The sequence below is a fragment of the Gymnoscopelus braueri genome (genome assembly GCF_963280865.1).
Source record: "Gymnoscopelus braueri genome assembly, chromosome: 13".
NCBI lineage: Eukaryota > Metazoa > Chordata > Actinopteri > Myctophiformes > Myctophidae > Gymnoscopelus > Gymnoscopelus braueri.
The window spans coordinates 11,606,180-11,621,588 of record NC_137615.1 but is presented as its reverse complement, the minus strand read 5'-3'; the positions used below and the strand labels follow the sequence as shown (position 1 = coordinate 11,621,588).

Here is a 15,409-nt window from a genome sequence, read left to right as displayed (position 1 = left end):
TTTCAATAAGAGAGAGATCGAGTTGTTGTAAATGAGAATTTTATTGAATAAACACTTTGACATAAACATTTTGGCGATAAGACTCCGTTTTTCGTTTATCGTACATATGTATAAGATATGCTTGTTGGGGAGAACCCCCCTGTACATAAGTATGAGATATGTTTAATGGGGAGAATCCCCGGAGTCTAGACGCTGGTGGTGGCAGTGCGGAGACCCTCCTTCCTTCTTAACTCTAGGCGCTTGAGACAGTGATATTTAAAGGCGGAGTCCAGCCTGATTGGCTGACTGCAGATTGGCAGATTGGCTAGGAGTGGCTAGAAGTGCACACGCTTAGCTGTGAATAACAACTCAGTGATCTTCTTTCTTGAATTTGCGCTTAGAGCTATATTACAAGATGGCACCACTTCTGCCTACTCACTCTGTGTCTCAGAGTAGGGCTGTGGACAGTTCAGAAACCTGACTACTAGTGACAACATCGGTAGGCTGGTTTGGTCATATCAAATGAGATTTCAAACTTAATTATTATTATTTTTGGCAGAATCTGCTCTGTTTGTGTTTGAGCCCCGTCTCGCCACGTAATGTAATGAGAAAACTATTTTGGATTATCAATTTCTAATGGAGCAATGGAGCAAAATATCTCGACAGTATTTGGAGTTACATCACGACAAGGTAACTACACGACCAAAACCTCTACCAAATTGTCATTACGCTTTAATGCAGGCGCTAATGAAAAGGGGAACAGAGACATTCAACTTCAATGAAGTTCAAGTGATGAAATTAGCGTATTCAGTGATGTTGCTAGGTTTTCAATGTAATGGGTCCCGGGACCCACAGGTGGTCAAATGGGTCCCAGAAACATTTTATGGGTCCCCAATTACACGTCCGTCCCCCCCCCCCCCCCCTTCTATCGTTTTCTTTGATCTCCAATCTCCATTCTTGTATGTTCAAGTTATACATTGAAGTTGTACATTCAAGTTAAACAAAATTTGCCAATTTTTTTGCTTTTGTAAAAAAAAGAGTGTGTGTGACTGTGTGTGTACATTATATCCTAATGCAGTGGATCTCAACCTTTTCAGGCAGCGACCCCCCAAAATAATCATATTTGAACTGGGGACCCCGGGCCCCCACTCTGAGAAGCACTTGGAATTAGGAGTTGAGGCATTTAATTTAGTTTGACACAGTTCCACAGATACATATTGTGAAAATAGCAGATCTATAAGCTAGTATTTTCTTTTTTTGTAAATCCGATCTACAAGCTCACAATGCCTTGCTTGTAGATCGCCTCTTTCTTATATTATTTGACAATTTTGCCCGTATTTATAGTATAGTTTGTTGATTAGTTTTGATGCAGTAATAGTCTTTTTTTTTCTTCTTTTCTTTCTTGAGGTATTAAAAATATCTTAAAGTCCTTAAAGGTAGGGTAAGTGATATTTTTTGGTTAAAACAAAAAGTATTTTGTTAAAAGGTTAAAGCACTATATTCTGATAGTAATCATTGCTATAAAGTGTTTGTTCAGTAACAGAAGTCTCCCCGTCTCTCCAGCTCTTTAATAAACAGAAAATACATTTTAGGTAGGTGTCAAAATCACGAGAAAGTACCCATTTTTAAGCTTCATTTTCGTGGTGTTCCAGTTCCAATTTTGCCTGCTCATTTCTTAGTGTCATCACTTTCAATTTCACTTGTTTAATCTATATCCTGATCGAGTTCTCTATCCTGATTGGATCAAATTGGAAATGAAACTGAAACGAAAATGTTTCAGTTTCAGTTTTATAAAGAGCTGGAGAGACAAGGAGACTCTTTTTACTGAACAAACACTCTATAGCAGTGAGTACTATCAGAATAAAGAGCTATTTAACACTTATTACAGGTTGAGAACCACTGTCCTAATGTACATTCTATTTTGCTACTTGTTGTAGTCACAAACTCAGAATACAGGGTACAAACTACGATATAATAATTCATAATAATAATATGAAAAAGATAATGTACACTTCATAGGAGCAGAGATAGATAGGAACTAAAGAACAACAACACTTTGTGGAATGGGGAAGAGAATGTAAACGGAACAGAGATATTTGTTTAATCAGAATCAGAATCAGAATCAGTTTTATTGTCACATCACAGGTTTACAAGGTAAAAAGTGGGTGAAATTCGTTTTTGTACATCGTTCCCATCGCAACGTTAATTTCCATAGAAAGAAGAGGGGGGGGGGAGAAGAAGAGGGGTGGGGGGCAAGTGGGAAGGAGATCAAAACAAGAGAGCAACAGAAGGCCAGACAAGTTATCTACATATTTACAAAGTACCTGAGATAATAAAAAACTAAGGTGCCTGAGCAGAGCAGCAATGTATGTATACTGCATGTTATACTTATACTGTGCATGATATACATATGGACGTTAAGGTGCTTAGAGAAAAAAGAGCACAATAAAAAAGACAAAAAAAGTCAGTGCGTTATAAATGGGATTAAGGTGCAAAAGGTCAGTGCGTGTCCACCTAGGGTGGACTGACCCTAGTGTAATCCGCAAGTAGCTCCATGAGGGAGTGCAACAAAAAGTCATTTGTACCTGGTGTAGTCCACAGGTGTGTCCGAGGGGGAGCTAAGTCCAAGTCATTGTCCCTGGTATAATCCACAGGTGTGTTCAGGAAGAGCCAGAAAAGTTTTGCACCGCCTGCTGTCAGGCTGCTGAACAAGGCTTATGCCTCATTCAGCATCCTGACAGCAGCCGGATTAAAACTGCACCAGAACCTGGTGGTGGAACTCTTGATACTGCGGTAGAGCCCCTTGCCCGGTCGCGGTCGTTGTAGGGGTTTGAACAGTCTGTGACTTGGGTGGTGCTTGTCCTTGATGATGCGCTTGGCTTTGACCACGCACCGCTTTTTGTACAGTTCCTGGAGCGCTGGGAGCTCGTCTCCCATTATTCGCTCTGCCGATCGCACTACTCGCTGTAGGCTGATCTTTTCTCGGGCAGTGCAGTTCCCGTACCAGGCCGTGACACAGCCTGTTAGGATGCCTTCAACAGAACTGTTGTAATACAGCCTGAGGATGCGATTTCCTACTCCGAGCTTCTTCAGGTCGGCAGAGCCAGTACAGTCGCTGCTGAGCCTTTTTCCTCACGTGTGTGGTGTGCGTCTCCCATTTGAGGTCCTCCTCGATGTGTAGTCCGAGGAACTTGAACTCGCAGACCCTTTCCACTGCAGCACCGTCGATGAGGATGGGCGCATGGTCTCTCCGCGGCCTCCTGAAGTCCACGATCAGTTCTTTGGTCTTGTCGACGTTAAGAGAGAGGTTGTTCTCCCGGCACCAGAGTGCCAGTGAGTTGATCTCCTCTCTATAGTCAGACTCGTCGTTGTTGACGATTCGGCCTATCACTGTCGTGTCGTCCGCGTACTTTATGATGGTGTTGGAGACATGTGTGGCTATGCAGTCATACGTGTACAGGGAGTAGAGGAGAGGGCTCAGCACGCATCCCTGGGGTGCTCCGGTGTTGAGGGTCAGGGGGTCGGATGTGATGCTGCCCATTCTCACCACCTTATGTCGGTTGGACAAGAAGTCCTGTATCCAGTCGCACATGCTTGGGTGTAGCCCTAGGTCTCTGAGCTTTTTGTCAAGTATTGCTGGGACAATGGTGTTGAATGCTGAGCTGTAGTCCATGAACAGCATACGTACATATTTGTCCTTCAGCAGCTTGTTGTCCATGTGCGAGAGGACGGTGTGGAGAGCCATGGCAATAGCGTCGTCGGTGGATCTGTTTTTGCGGTATGCATACTGCCACGGATCCAGCGAGGCAGGTAGCGTGGAGCTGATGTATTCCCTCACCAGTTTCACGAAGCACTTGCTGACGATCGGGGTGAGAGCGACAGGTCTCCAGTCGTTCAGGCATGTCACTTTGGCCTTTTTGGGAATGGGCACAATGGTTGACATTTTGAACCCTGCAGGGACCACAGCCTGGGAGAGGGAGAGGTTAAAGATGTCAGCGAAGACACCCGCCAGCTGGTCTGCACATACCTTAAGGACCCGGCCTGGAATCCCATCAGGTCCGGCTGCCTTGTGGATGTTGACCCGTGCGAATGCTGTACGCACTTCTCTCTCCGAGATGGTTAGAGGGTTCTCCTCTGCTGCTGATGGCCCCGCTTGGCTGCCGCGGTTGGGGCTGATCTCAAATCGTCCGTAGAAAGTGTTCAGTTCGTTGGGGAGGGAGGCAGGCGGGTTCACCTCGCTTCTGGTTCTTGGTTTGCAGTCTGTCAAGGTGTGTACCGCCTGCCATGTGCTCCTGATGTCGTCATTGCTGAGTTGGTCTTGCATCTTTTTTGTGTAGGCCTTTTTCGCCTTCCTGATGGCGCTGTTTAGGGCCGCGCGCATCGTGTTGCGCGTTTCCACGTCGCCAGATTTGAAACCAGCATCCCGTTCATGCAGATGTGCACGTACTCCGCTGTCCATCCATGGTTTCTGATTGGGATAGATCCGAACTGTCTTTTTTGGGACTATGTCAACTATGCACTTACTGATAAAGCCAGTGACTGAGTCTGAGAGTTCGTTGATGTTATTCCCAGCGGCGTTCTTAAACATCCCCCAGTCAGTCTGGTAGAAGCAGGATTGTAGCATAGCGTCTGTGTCCTCAGACCAGATTCGGATTTCCTTCTCAACGACCGGCTCCCTTTTTAGCCTCTGTTTGTAGGCAGGTAGCAGCTGGATGGCGTAGTGGTCAGAGCTTCCTAGCGGTGGGCGGCGGAGAGCTTTGTATCCATCCTTGAACGGCGTGTAGCAGTGGTCAAGAATATTATCACCACGGGTACTGCAGGTGACATGCTGGTGGAATTTGGGAAAGACCTTTTTTAAGTCTGTCCGGTTGAAGTCGCCTAGGCAAATGGCTGCGCAGTCCGGGTGACGATTTTCTTGTGCACTGATAGCCTGTTGTAATTCCCTCATAGCTGTGTCCTTATTAGCTCCAGGATGAATGTAAACAACGGCTACAATCACAATGCTGAAGTCGCGTGGTAGGTAGAAAGGACGGCAGGCTATGATTAAAAGTTCAAGGTCTGGTGAGCAGTGACTATCTAGGATTTTAACATCTTTGCACCAGTTGTTGTTGATCAAGGCACAAACTCCCCCCCCCCACGTTGCTTACCGCTTAGTACAGGGTCTCTGTCTTTCCTATACGCGGTGAAGCCAGGAGGAGTGATGGAAGAATCAGATGCTAACTCCGTTAGCCACGTCTCTGTTAGCACAACAATAGACGTGTTCCTCGTCTCACTATTATACTTAACGCGCGCCAGTAAGTCGTCCATAGTGGTCACTGTTCTTGATTCACACAGAGATCTAACGTTCGCTAGCAGGATTGAAGGCAGTGCAGGTTTATATCCACGTTTTGTTGTTCTTACGAGGACACCCGCTCTTTTCCCTCGTCGACCTGGCCGTCTTCTTCGCCGTTTCCGTGCCAGTGTCCCGGCCGGGACAAAGGGGAGCCCCTCCCCCCACCCAACCGAGTGGAGGATTTTCCGCAAAAAAGTCCGGAATTCTGTGTGTAATCGCTGTGCTGATGTCCATAAGTGCTTGTCTGTCATAACTCCTCAGACACCCGACGGTGTAGGAAAAAAAGAGAAGGCTAAAAAATACTAAAAAGATGGAAAAACGTTGCGACGCTACGGAGCGATTACGAAAGCAGCCGTTCTCCATGGCGCTCCCTACTACAGAAAAGAAAAGTAAAAGTAAGAAAAGTAGATGTTTGCGCAGTATTTATTGCTCTGGTGTTTTCTTCTTAAAAAGTGGGATTCCCTTTAAATGATTTATGCTTGTGTCGCACCGAAAATAACGATCTGAAAACAACGTGTCGCGCGCCGGTGTTTTGGCTCGCGGCTCGCTTTGGTGCGCGGCTCGGTTTGGTGCGCGGCCTGGTTTGGAGCGCGGCTTGTGGCTCGCAGCTCGGTTTCGACGGTTTGGTGCGCGGCTCGGTTCGGTGCGCAGCTCGCTTTGGTGCGCGGCTCGGTTTGGTGCTCGCTTTGGAGCGTGGCTCACGGCTCGCTTTGGAGCGCGGCTGCTTGGCTCGTGGCTCGCTTTGGTTGTATGCGTCCTGTGGACGCCGTGATGGTTGTTTAATGCGTCCTTTATAAAAAATGTGCGTCAGAGACGCAGGATGCAGGGCTAGCAGCATCTCTGCGTATTATTACCATCTTTACAATGTGTTTTATTTATTTCAAGTAGTATACCGACACAGTATATCACACACGCACGCACTATCTAGGGATCATTATAAAGGGGGACCAGGGATCATTATAAAGATGATGGACAATGTTCGGAATTGTATCATAGCCAAGTCACGGCTTGAAGCTTGGGGATGGATTTTGGGTCACTGCTCAAAATCCAAAACGACCTTCTGTTCCCTCTGTTTGACATTCAACCTTCATCTACATCTACAACCCATGTCACATAAAAGTCCTTACTCTATTCTTTCATTTCAGACCAGTCTCTACAGTCCAGCCTGCAGGTGAAAATGAGTCCTCCAGCACCAGCCAGGACTGTTTCTATTCTACAAACACACCAGAGAATTCACACTAAAGAAAAACCTTATTGCTGTGATCAGTGTGGGAAAAGCTTCAAATACTTGCCTACTCTTGAGACACACCAGGAAACACACTCTGGAGAGAAGCCTTTCTACTGTGAAGAATGTGGGAAGAGTTTTCAAGGATCGAGAACATTGGAGATCCATCAACGCATTCATACTGGAGAGAAGTACTGCTGTGGCCAGTGTGGCAAAAGCTTTGTCAATAAGGCAAATCTTGAAACACACCACTTGATACACACTGGAGAGAAACCTTTTCACTGTGACCAATGTGGTAAGAGTTTTCATCAACGATCAAATTTAAGGACTCATCAGCGCATCCACACTGGAGAGAAGCCATACCGCTGTGGCCAGTGTGGAAACAGTTTTGCTCACAGTGAAACATTAAAAAATCTTCTGCTCCTCCACGCTGGAGAGAAGCCTTACTGCTGTGATCAGTGTGGGAAGAGGTTTCGTTCTTCAAGTAAATTATTGTTTCATAAACGCATCCACACTGGGGAGAAGCCTTATTGCTGTGGCCAGTGTGTAAAAAGCTTCACCAAAATGGCTAATCTTGAGGAGCACCAGAAAACACACACTGGAGTGAAGCCATGTTTCTGTGAACAATGTGGAAGAGTTATCGTGATTTAAGTCATTTAAAGCATCATCGAGCTGATCCATGCTGATGAGAAGCCTTACTGCTGTGAACAATGTGGGAAGAGTTTTGCTGGTTCAGCAAGATTTAAGCGTCATCAACGCACCCATACTAGACAGAAGCTTCGCCCAACTGTCAAGTCGTAAAAACCACCGCAAAATACACACAGGAGAGAAACCTTTTCACTGTGACCAACGTGCCCTGATAAGCAAATCCCCAGTTCTATTTATGGCCGGACCATTTGCGGTATGTTCTTCCCCTATTCTCTCCACATTTCCTGTTTGTCTCAAATTAATGCTTATTCCGCCGATCTACAAGCTCACAATACGTTGTGACGCGTAGGCAACACAAAAGGTTCTTGTTTGGTTGGACTCTGGGAACTCTATGCCTTTACTGTTGTATTTCTACGCCTCATTTATATATCTGCTACTATATCTGCAGTCTCGCCTGTTTTCCTTGTTCTCTGTTCTTCTTTCCTTTCCTGAAAGCTTGTACGAAAAAAGAAATTTCATCCACTTTTGTTTTTACACATGTAAACCTGTGATGTGACAATAAAGTACAAGTACACTGTTTGGTACCTGCACTTTCTTTGGTTTTGTTTAGTTTTTTTAAAGGGATAGTTTAACCCCAAATTGACTTTTTCTATCTATTACCCACCCCCTGGAGCCTTGAATTCATGGAGATTATTTTGTTTTTGTTGCATTCTGTCTGTCTGTCTGTCTGTCTGTCGTTCAGTGCTCTAATCCGGTCTAAGCACACATTTATACACGTACACAGGCCGTTTCCGTTGCACTCTAGAACGGATCTCCAACCACAAGTGAATTGATCCCAGTCAGAAGAACCGCGGTGCAGCTCCTTTAATATGTTAAAGGAGATCTTATTTGTTGTTACCTGGCAGAACTTCACGTCTTGTGCTATCGGTGATGAACAGTGTTGCCATGTCTGCTTATTATAAGCGACTTTCTGTAAAGTTGCTTGTAAATATTGGTACTTGGTAGTTACGGGTTGCGTTTTTTTGGGCTCTAAAGTGTAGTTGCTTATTTGGGCTTGTTTCTAAAGTGTAGATGTTTGTTTGGGCTTGTTTCTAAAGTGTAGTTGCTTATTTAGGCTTGTTTCTGTAAGTAGATATAACAATATCATACATCTTACTATAAATGCACCGAATCTTTGTATGTATGTCTGTAACCCACGCCGAGGGAATGCAGTGCCCGGCGTCGAGTCAGTCGGATAGGCGGTTGTCCAGAACCACCAGAAAAGACTCTGGCCATGGACCAACTGAGCCAATTGATTGCCATGACAACCCCAGCCTTTAGCCCATATATGCCCATATACTGATAACATCAGGGATCTCCATACAGTATATGGGCATAAAGGGGACACGAACAGACCGATATAGACATCTCCATATAGGGCATTAAAGGGACACAGGCAGACAGACAGATACAGACATTTCCATATATGGACACAAAAGGGACACAGACAGACGGGTTAAAACGGGTGCTATGGCAACGGGTATAACGGATATTGCATAACAGGGTGGGGCATGCATTCCCTATGCCTATCCTTTTTGTAGTGTGTACACTGTACACACTACAAAAATAGTTAAAATAGCAGATCTACAAGCTCAAAACATGTTGCATAAATATTGGCAGATAAGAATCATATCCACCCATTAGTCTTACTAGACCTGTGCCCGACGGACACCGGCCTACTTGGGAACGATGCAAGTTGTCAACAGTGTGACAAGTGTTTCAGTGAGCAATGTAATCTAACCAGACACCAGCGTATCCACACTGGAGAAAAACCTTTCCACTGTCAGCAGTGTCACAAGAGTTTCAATCAGTTAGATCACCTAAAGATACACCAGCGTATCCACACCGGAGAAAAGCCTTTCCACTGTCAACAGTGTGACAAGTGTTTCAGTGAGCAAGGTAATCTAACCAGACACCAGCATATCCACACTGGAGAAAAACCTTTCCACTGTCAGCAGTGTCACAAGAGTTTCAATCAGTTAGATTACCTAAAGATACACCAGCGTATCCACACCGGAGAAAAGCCTTTCCACTGTAAACGGTGTGACAAGAGTTTCAGAGATATAAGTACTCTGAAAAAACACATGCGTGTCCACACCGGAGAAACACCTTTCTAAGTAAAAAAACAGCGGGGAAAAGTCTGGCAGCAATCTTAACTTCAATTTACTTGCCAGGGTACAGACCATAGACTCTGCCCACAAGTGCTGCTTCTCTGGTCTGGCATTATGTTTTGAACTTGCTGTTTTCCCGGTTGAAAAAGCGATTCTGGGTGGGTCTACCGATGAGCCAATCAGCTTCACAGGTCGTAGGAGCTGAGGTGACCGTGAGGAGCAGGGACGTGCTGGGCCCCTAATCCAGCCTGGAAATGTAATGTATTCCTCGTCGTGTCTGGGCTGAACATAGAAGATCTGGAGGTGAAGCACCTGGAGCCTGGAGCTCTGCCTGCATTGCGATGTCAAGTCACTGAACTGAAACACTGAGTGGATCAATCAGCACAACACGTTCAGCCGACCGTCCGTAGGCAACTATACAGTCATGCACATAGCCTATTAGAATCATCTTCCCCATTACTGACCCACAAAAATCCAGATGCAGCCTCATCCAAGGTTGGTTTGGGCCACTCCCCTGGATGTGATGGTGCTGCTGCTGCTGGGTGGTTTGGTTCATAGGTTGGACTGACATGCATGACATTTTTGCATAGCAGACTCCAACTCTGCTTTTTGGCCACCACACATAGCTGCAAGCCAATGTTTTTCCTTCTCGAGGCCCCTAGATGAGGCCTTATGAAGTAAATCATGAAGTATATATACTTCATACTTCATAAAGCCTGTTTTTTTTACTTAGGATTTTTAACTTCTTTTAACTTTTTTTCTTTTTTTTTTTTTTACTGCATTCTATTTCCATTGATGTAATGTATTTTATATGTTCATCATGCTACTTTTTATTGACAATCTGTATGAATGTAATCTTGCACTGTCTGGAGCTGTTGAACAGAACAAATTTCCTTCGGGATTAATAAAGTATAATATCTAAGCTAATAATTTAATGACCGGCAGAGACTCAAAGAGTCTTCTACTCCGCCAAATTATTAGTTCAGGAATAAGACAAAAACAAGAAAATCTCCATGAATTCAAGGCTTCATGGGGTGTGTAACCTGGGCTCCTGCGCAGGTGCTGAATTTTTTACCATTGAGCTAATAGAGCCTGCCTGCTTGCTCAGGGGCTGAATTGAATCTTGACCTTCAGGTCAACAGTTTCACCACGCAATATAATTCTTTTTAGATGATCACTTTCTGATCAATGTTGAAGAAACATTTCGGTAAGAAATCTTACCGAAATGTGGATAATTTCACCCACTCTACCTGTTGTATGTGATGATGTTGAATTTTAAATGTTATTTTTCATAGTATTGGCACTATGGAAACCCAGTAATGGCAAAAAAAACATTTGTGATCAAAGGTCATAAAATTATTAGTTCAGGAATAAGACAAAAACAAGAAAATCTCCATGAATTCAAGGCTTCATGGGGTGTGTAACCTGGGCTCCTGCGCAGGTGCTGAATTTTTTTACCATTGAGCTAATAGAGCCTGCCTGCTTGCTCAGGGGCTGAATTGAATCTTGACCTTCAGGTCAACAGTTTTGTGAACCAGAAACGGTCAAAGGTCATGTCTCACCTAGACACAGGATCTAAATGTCTCAATAGAATAGCAGGGAGACAAAATATGTTGTATTTGTCGTAAATCGTGAGTTAAGCACTTATATGCCCTATTTAAAACACAGTGAAAATAGTTTATCTACACGCTGTATCATGATATTTTGAGCTTGTAGATCCGTTATTTTGATTTCTGATTGTTTTCATTTTATTTATAAATGTCAATGTACAATGCATTGATATGATGTAGTTTTGGGGTATTCCAGTTACAAATATGACAGATTCACTTTCACATGTAATATTTTACCAAGAGTATCAATACATTGACTAGTACAAGGGTTGTGTACTTTGTACTATGTCCACTACTGCATACAGGTACACTTACATGTATGGTACAGTGGGGAACTGAGACATCTTTGCAAACTTGACACATTGAATCACTCCGCAGAAATGCACAAAAGTATTTGCATCAGCTCCACAAAGTGTCAACCACTTGAACCCCAGCCTCCCTATTCTGGGGGAACCGTTCAACAAGCAAGTTCACACAAGTTGTGAGCTTGTAGATCGGCGATTTTGGCCAAGAGATTTGGTGTAGAATGAAGAACAGCATCAAGCACAGTTGCAACTCAGGTCCGTTTGACTGAGAATAGAGGTTTTAAGTGGTTATCCATTCCCTTTGCATTGTCAAATAGTCAGCAGCAGCCAGTGTTTAATTTAATTGGATGGAAACTCTTAAAGAGTGCACCGATTAAAACTAATTCAAACATATTGTTTTGAAGCAATGGAAATGAAGGTATTAATCATAGTGTAGTTATACGGTTGTTACAATTTCAATGAAAATGTCAAGTAAGAAGAGACCTATGCAATTCTATTCCAAAATGTAATACAGGTGCAGTATGGTACTGGGAAAATCTTGAATTTTCCTATACATTGCAAACCTGACACCACAGAAATGCACAAACTATTCTGAATGAAATATCAGCTGAGTTGATTTATGGGGTGCCATGTTTTATGGATTGAAGGTAAGAAATAATATAGATTGAATTGAGGTGCCCACTAGATGGCAGTATTAAATCACAAATGGCAACCTGTTGAATTATGATCGGGACGGAATATAAGATAACTAACTGCAAGGCAAGCCAATGATTTGGCTAATACATTCGTTTTTGTTTTTCATACTTTTTTTAATAGATTTGTTCATGTTTGTCATTGTTTAAATAATTATAAAAGCCACAGACAACCACTCATCATTGTGAGCTTGCCTTGTAGATTGGCAATTTTCTGTATTTTTGTGTAAAAGAAGAAAAGAAGAAAAATTAGGCAATGCCCATAGGTAATGCCTCCTAAACACCATATACTGGCAGTTTTTGAAGTTTCGGATCCAGATCTGTGGATCCAGTCCAGGTCTTTTTCCTGATTCAAATAGTAATTTGTCAACTTCATGTTGATATATAATTTTTTTTCCAAAAGCCCTACTGGGTTTTGTGAAGTTATATATTGTCAGAATCTTCTTGGTTTGCATGCATTTGTGTGCTAAAGAGACATGAAAGCTGTTTCACCACGCAATATAATTCTTTTTAGATGATCACTTTCTGATCAATGTTGAAGAAACATTTCGGTAAGAAATCTTACCGAAATGTGGATAATTTCACCCACTCTACCTGTTGTATGTGATGATGTTGAATTTTAAATGTTATTTTTCATAGTATTGGCACTATGGAAACCCAGTAATGGCAAAAAAAACATTTGTGATGCTGTAAATGCTTTGTTAAGCCTAAATTATGCACCATTGTACAACTCTGCGTGGCGAAAATTGCCAATCTACAAGCTCCAGCACTTGACATCTGCAACTGAGCTTGTGGATTGGCAATTTTCACTGCTAAATAAATCAGACTTAAGTCGAGGTAACTGAAATTAAAAGGGGGCTGAATGCATGCAATATCCTCCAGGGTCATATTAGTTATAATTGGGATCAATTGACCAATACTATTTTTTTGCCCATGAATTTAATAATCCAATCAAGTTACTCTAAAACGTATACACATCTTATTAAATGTGTTCTCTATTTTTCTCAAATTTAAAATGTATGTTTTCTAGCATTGGACAAACAAAATGTGCGGACTGCGTTTTCTCTTATGTAGGAGTGCTGGTTCTTACATGAGAGAAAATCAAAAATAAGAAAACGTTGCTGAATCCCAGATAAGAACACAATAACAAAAATTGCTAGTTAAGAACAAAATAAGAGAAAATCGGTTCGCTTCCTGAAGGAGGCCCAATGAACTTGACAAAGTATGAAATACAATGGGGCACTCATTAACAAAAGATGAAATATGGAGATACAAGGCTTCTGTGTTAGCCTACCAGTAAAGACCAAACAACATGATCCACCAGAAGTCACTGTGTGTGTGTGTGTGTGTGTGTGTGTGTGTGTGTGTGTGTGTGTGTGTGTGTGTGTGTGTGTGTGTGTGTGTGTGTGTGTGTGTGTGTGTGTGTGTGTGTGTGTGTGTGCGTGCGTGTGTGTGTGTGTGTGTATTGTGTTGTGAAGCAGATGGACAGCATGGCCGGGGCGTTCCTTCATACATAATTCATCCAGTCGGTCACTGGATCTGTTAGCTTTGTGTTTTGTACTTCTGACTCCAGAGAAGAAGTCACCCGGCAGCACACCCCATAATAATGCATCTACTCGTTGAACTTTGAACTTTTTCCATCATCTCAAGCCCTGAAGGGAAGGTTGTCTACAACCAGGTGAGTTTTATGTCTTTGACATTTATCATTGGACAGGACAGAAAGTCTCAACGCCTGACACCTGTGTTTTGGTAACTATATTGTGTCTTTATTGTCATTGTGTAAACTAGTGTTGTCCAGAGATAAACATCAACACCTGAGTAGTGAAACATGATGTTCATCTGCTGTCACAATAAAAGTACTACACAGGTTGCACCAGCTCAAGCCTATAGCTTAAACTTAACCTGTTTGAACCTAGCTTGAACTTAGCCTATAGTTTGTTTGGACTAGCCTAGTTTGAACTTTCTCATTTAGGTTGGAGTTTACATGCTACTGCTGAAACAATAACAACATAGCTAACCTGCGTGATAAATTATGATTGTTTATTTCAGCTATAGACCTGATATATCATACACTCACATTGGACCTGGAATTATAATGTTGATTTCGGTGTGTGATGATATATTACTATGTTTATTTCAGGTACCCACTGACATGTTACACTCACCATGGACATGTGTGATATATTCTGTTTATTTATTTATATGTTTATAGATTAACATATGGTACACTCACCATGGACCTGTGATAGTAGTGTTGATTTTGACAGCACATTTTGACTCAGTTTTAGTCATAGTCTTTTGAATCAAATTCCATTTAGTTTTATCATATTTTAGTCTCTGAAATGTTTTACTGTTAGTCTAGTTTTAGTCGACTAAATCGACAGTTGATTTAGTCGACGTTGATGGCGTCGTAATGGCTGATTTTACACTTGGTTGCATGCTGAAAATATTTTCAGAGCGCAACACCCGAGCGCAACCAAACATAAAATGACTCTTCTCCACTAGTCCATCCCTAACATTTTAGACTAGTTTTTATTTGTTGATGAAATTGTCAATATATTTAGTCTTAGTTTTAGTCATCATAGCTTAGTTTTTATTTAGTTTGTCAGTGAAAAAAGGTAGTCGACAAACTTTTTCGTCATAGTTTTAGTCGACGAAATCAACACTGTGTGATAGCCTACCTATATCATATTGATTTGTGATATATGTCTATTTCAGGTACCCACTCACCATGGATCTGGATAGCATTGGTAAGTCTTTTGATTCTATTCTCTGAATCCATCTCTATCCTGTTTACTGTGTCTTGTTCACCATCATCATCATCATTATAATTGTTGTTGTTGTTGCATTAAATGAACAAGTTGTTTCCATCCAGAGGGGTTGAACGAGGTGCGACCAGCTGTCTACAGAGCTGCTCTGAAGCTGCTGTCTCTGCAGAAGATGTGTTATAGTAAGACTATACTGCTTTATACTGGTTTAAAAAGGTTCATAGTGGTTTATAAAGGTTCATAGGTTCTTGATGGTTTACACGGGTTCAACATAAACATGATTTGACACTGCCTTGTTGCACTGTACGATGCCGACCCACCGCGAATGCATCACACACTGTGCAACAGGGCAGAGCCGACAAGGCAGTGTCGTTGCATTTGGATATTAGTCCGAGGGGACCGGATGAAGGTCCCAGACCCTGTTTTACTAGGAAATGATATGGTCGCAGAAATCCATTTCATATGGTATTTTTAACCCTTTAGACTTGGTAAACTGGATGTGAGTAGGCTCTATACGTCTACACCAAATATTTTTGCCAAAAATAGCTGATCTACAAGCTCACAGCGTGTGACATTGCAACGCGCTGTGAGCTTGTAGCTCGGCTATTTTTGGCTAATGTTCCCCCCAAAATATGGAGGCTGGGGTTAATGCTGGTTATGTGTGTGTGTGTGTGTGTGTGTGTGTGTGTGTGTGTGTGTG

General features: G+C 42.7%; 1 protein-coding gene across 1 annotated transcript in view; it reads left to right on the top strand.

Moving 5' to 3' along the window:
• Positions 1–14,672: 14,672 nt before the first annotated feature.
• dytn (dystrotelin) overlaps positions 14,673–15,409 on the top strand; it is a gene marked incomplete at both ends in the record, with an annotated part of 12,443 nt that continues 11,706 nt past the window's right edge. Inside the window, 2 exons of the mRNA XM_080447002.1 lie at positions 14,673–14,691; positions 14,817–14,891. Of these exons, the coding sequence (XP_080303128.1) occupies positions 14,673–14,691; positions 14,817–14,891 (94 nt within the window). The remainder of the gene's footprint in view (positions 14,692–14,816; positions 14,892–15,409) is intronic.